General features: G+C 40.5%; 1 protein-coding gene across 1 annotated transcript; it reads right to left on the bottom strand.

Annotated features, from left to right (window-relative positions):
* Window positions 1-430: 430 nt before the first annotated feature.
* On the bottom strand, window positions 431-2,183 carry LOC126234866 (uncharacterized). The gene is made up of 2 exons (XM_049943606.1): window positions 1,787-2,183; window positions 431-880 (listed from the first exon to the last, which is right to left on the bottom strand). The coding sequence occupies exons 1-2, from the start codon at window positions 2,126-2,128 to the stop codon at window positions 431-433; spliced, it is 792 nt and encodes a 263-aa protein (XP_049799563.1). The 5' UTR covers window positions 2,129-2,183.
* Window positions 2,184-3,499: the final 1,316 nt, after the last annotated feature.

Genomic DNA, 3,499 nt, shown 5'->3' on the forward strand with positions numbered 1-3,499 from the left:
GCTAGAAGGTTTACACAAACAAAATGAAAGGCGTCCTCGTCGTTGGTGGAGAAAAACTTTCTATAGAAGAACTGGCGGAAATAACCTGCTACGTGAGCTGAGTGTGGAAGACGGCTCTGGCTTCCGCAACTTCACTCGGATCTCACCTACCGATTCTGTATATCTGGCAAATATGATATCACCATTTGTTTCAAAAAAAGACACGAATTTCAGGAAAGCTATTTCAGTCAACCAAAGGCTTGCAGTTACTCTTCGTTTTCTGGCAACAGGAGATTCATTTCAGAGCCTTGCGTATTTATTTCGCGTTTCGAAACAAGCAATATCTAAAATAGTACCCGAAGTATGTGGAGCTCTGGTGGAAGTACTGAAGGATTATGTAAAGGTAAGTAAATGAAAAACATCGTTAAATAAGCACATTTTCGAAGTGTTATTATTTCTCAATTACGTTACATAATTCGTCAAACACAACTTCTTCAACTGCGTTGTCACTGTCTACATAGCTTGTAAATGTAACAGGGGAATTGTTACTTGATGATGATGGCCCTGCTACATTCATACCCCTTTTCGACTGCTCACTTTCTAAATACGCTACATGTTGTTTCATTAGTACATTATTAAGCAAAGCCATTGTTTTTGCTCGTTGTAACTCGGGCAATTTCCTTAAAACTGAGGCCACATACTGCCCATACGCACTGCATTCATCGTCCTTGTCTTCTTGTTTTTGCAGCACTTTAGCTAGCAATTGAGACGCAATCTTGAAGGGTTGCTGCATGTCTTTTTTCTCGCCCATCATCCTTCTGATTTTTGGTGGTGGAGGACTGGAAGGTCCAGCTGCAACCTCTTCATCCTCATTTGTGCCCTCTGGAGAATGTACGAAAACCTGAAAATCAAATTTCTTTCTTTCAGATACCTGCGACTGAAAACGACTGGAGTGAAACAGCATGTTTATTCTCACAGATTCTTCAGTTCCCCCATTGTGTCGGAGCAATTGACGGGAAACATATCGTGCTACAGTGCCCTGTTGGTAGTGGAAGTGAATATTATAAATATAAAGGTTCATTCAGCATTGTGCTGCTTGCTGTCGTCGATGCCAGCTACAACTTTTTGTACGCAGATATCGGCTGCCAAGGCAGAATATCAGATGGTGGTGTGTTCAAAAACGCGAGCATAAATGAGTTAATTAACAAAAAGAAACTTAACTTGCCACATGCCGAATGCTTACCAGGTGGCACCAAGGCCCTACCATATGTTTTTGTAGCAGACGATGCTTTTCCCTTACAGGAAAACATTATGAAACCCTACCCGGGAAAACATGTTAAAGGTTCAAAAGAGAGAGTTTTTAATTACAGACTTTCAAGGGCCAGAATGGTTGTTGAGAGCACTTTCGGCATTATGGCTTCAGTTTTTCGTGTGTTTAGAAAACCTATGTTGCTACAACCGGAAAAGGCAAAAACTGTCACACTTACAGCTGTATGTCTCCACAATTTTTTAAGGCGAAATGCTGCGGCAAGGAACCAGTACACCCCACATGGAAGCTTCGATTCCTACGATTTACAAACAGGTGAAATGATTCCAGGCACATGGAGACGAGATGACACTGCATCAGTTTTCATTTCAGCACAGAACATACCAAGGAGAGCTGCTTCCACGAATAAACAAATTCGAGACGAATTTGCTAATTATTTTTTAAGCCCACAAGGAAGTGTACCGTGGCAAAATAACTATGGGTGAATGTGACCGTGTACTATAAAATACAAATAAAGACAAACAAGCATAATTTTCGTACCTCATTTTCCACAGTATCTGTTGTCTCCTTCGGCTCATGTACATCGTCCAAGAACTGCAGTAGCCGATAGCCGAACCAGTTCGAGTCATATGCAGTGTCTGCACCACTACCAGATGGTCTGCTGGCAATAATTTTTCTTTTCTCGCGCCTGTACGCAACCACGAGCGATCGTATTTTCTTCTCAACACTTCCCTTGTCCGTGCCAAAAGCTGCTGCAATTTTTGCAAGTGCATCGTGTTTTTTAACGGTATTTTTGTAATCCTTGCTCCGGACGTTCCATAAACAATCCTCCCCCTGGTACATTGCAATTAAATCGACAATTTGTTGCCTTGACCACTCCATTATTCTACAAAAACAAAGCGAAAACGAAAACGACCGTAAACAGAACACCGCTAAAAAGTTGACGACACACACACACATACGCTAGCGCCGTGCAGCGGTGACAAGTGGTAGCTAGCCGGAAACATTGTTTCCTTTGATCTGTACCGACACTGCTACGGATAGATGTTTCTGTGTTTCGAAACATGTTTCGAAACATGTTTCCAAATGGTGTCCACATCAAGCTACCGGAAACATGTTTTGAAAACATGTTTCAGTCTCAGTGTGTACGCGGCTTTAGGGTAAATTATAAAGAATAATAACGTTGCTGTCGATTTCCCAGCTGGCTTCGACTGTTTCGATGGCGCTGAGTCTGCCATTACGTGTAGAAAAAAATATTTCAGAGTTTGCGAACTTCGCTCGCAAAGGCAAATAATTCTAAGTTCTTTTATGAATTTTCAGTCAGTTTTCAATATTAAAATTAGTTGATATTTTTGATTACGAAACTTATTCAGAAATTTAACACCGCAGGGTTTAGGTGAGGCTCCACCTCTGGTTTAAAAAAATTTCAGTTAATTCGAAGGATTAAAAGTTAACTCAATTCTTGAAAAGATAAAGTTAAAGAAATTCTTTGCAGTTATTTTAAAAAAATACGCAGGTATTTGTACCATTCTTTCTTTCAGTACAACATTAGATTAATTTGCTGCGAAAAGAAATCATTTCATGTTCTATATTATTGCTGGGTTAGTTTCAGGTTTCGTTACATTGTCATTCGTCGAAAGAGAGCGTATCATTTCCGTTAACAATAAATAACTTTTTGTCTGCGTATTGAGATCAAGTCACGCCACGTATATTTAAGATGCATTTACTCGCGCTCAAAATATACGTGGCGTACCCAAAAACAATATTCAGAATTTAAACTGCTACGATACATTATCATCGCTGTAGGTTTCGGCTGACGCCTGCACGTGTATTTCAAACCGCACGTAGCAATCAGCTCTGACTTATACGAAACAACCAAATTAATTCAACACCGCAATAATTACGCAGAAAGAAGGTAATAGTACAACCGGAATGAAAGCAAAATGTAATGCAGGCGTCTTAGTTACGGATAACAAAGCCGTTAGAGACCTACCACAACCGAGGACTGAAGCTGGTAAAAGTAAATCTGTTCTCAACACGAGGTTTGGTTTGAAGAGGGTAGCGCTTTAGTAGGGACGTCGTGTTGGAGGTGCTGTGCCCTTTTCCTACTCCGACCTTGCAACTAACTAGCCCAGCCAGTTATATTAGACTCCGAAACATAAGGCAACTTGACATTTTTCACGTTAACAAATCATCGCCAGGGCAGAAAAAGAGCTATAAGAGAAAGAAAAGCAAAATCCTAGGACTTAATGT

This window comes from Schistocerca nitens, chromosome 2, assembly GCF_023898315.1.
Source record: "Schistocerca nitens isolate TAMUIC-IGC-003100 chromosome 2, iqSchNite1.1, whole genome shotgun sequence".
NCBI lineage: Eukaryota > Metazoa > Arthropoda > Insecta > Orthoptera > Acrididae > Schistocerca > Schistocerca nitens.

Bases quoted from the DNA above. Each gene is read 5' to 3' on its own strand.
- LOC126234866 (XM_049943606.1), bottom strand. From the start codon at position 2,128: ATGGAGTGGTCAAGGCAACAAATTGTCGATTTAATTGCAATGTACCAG. The intron at 881-1,786 runs GTACGAAAATTA...TTTGATTTTCAG, and splicing joins CAGATACTGTGGAAAATGAG to GTTTTCGTACATTCTCCAGA.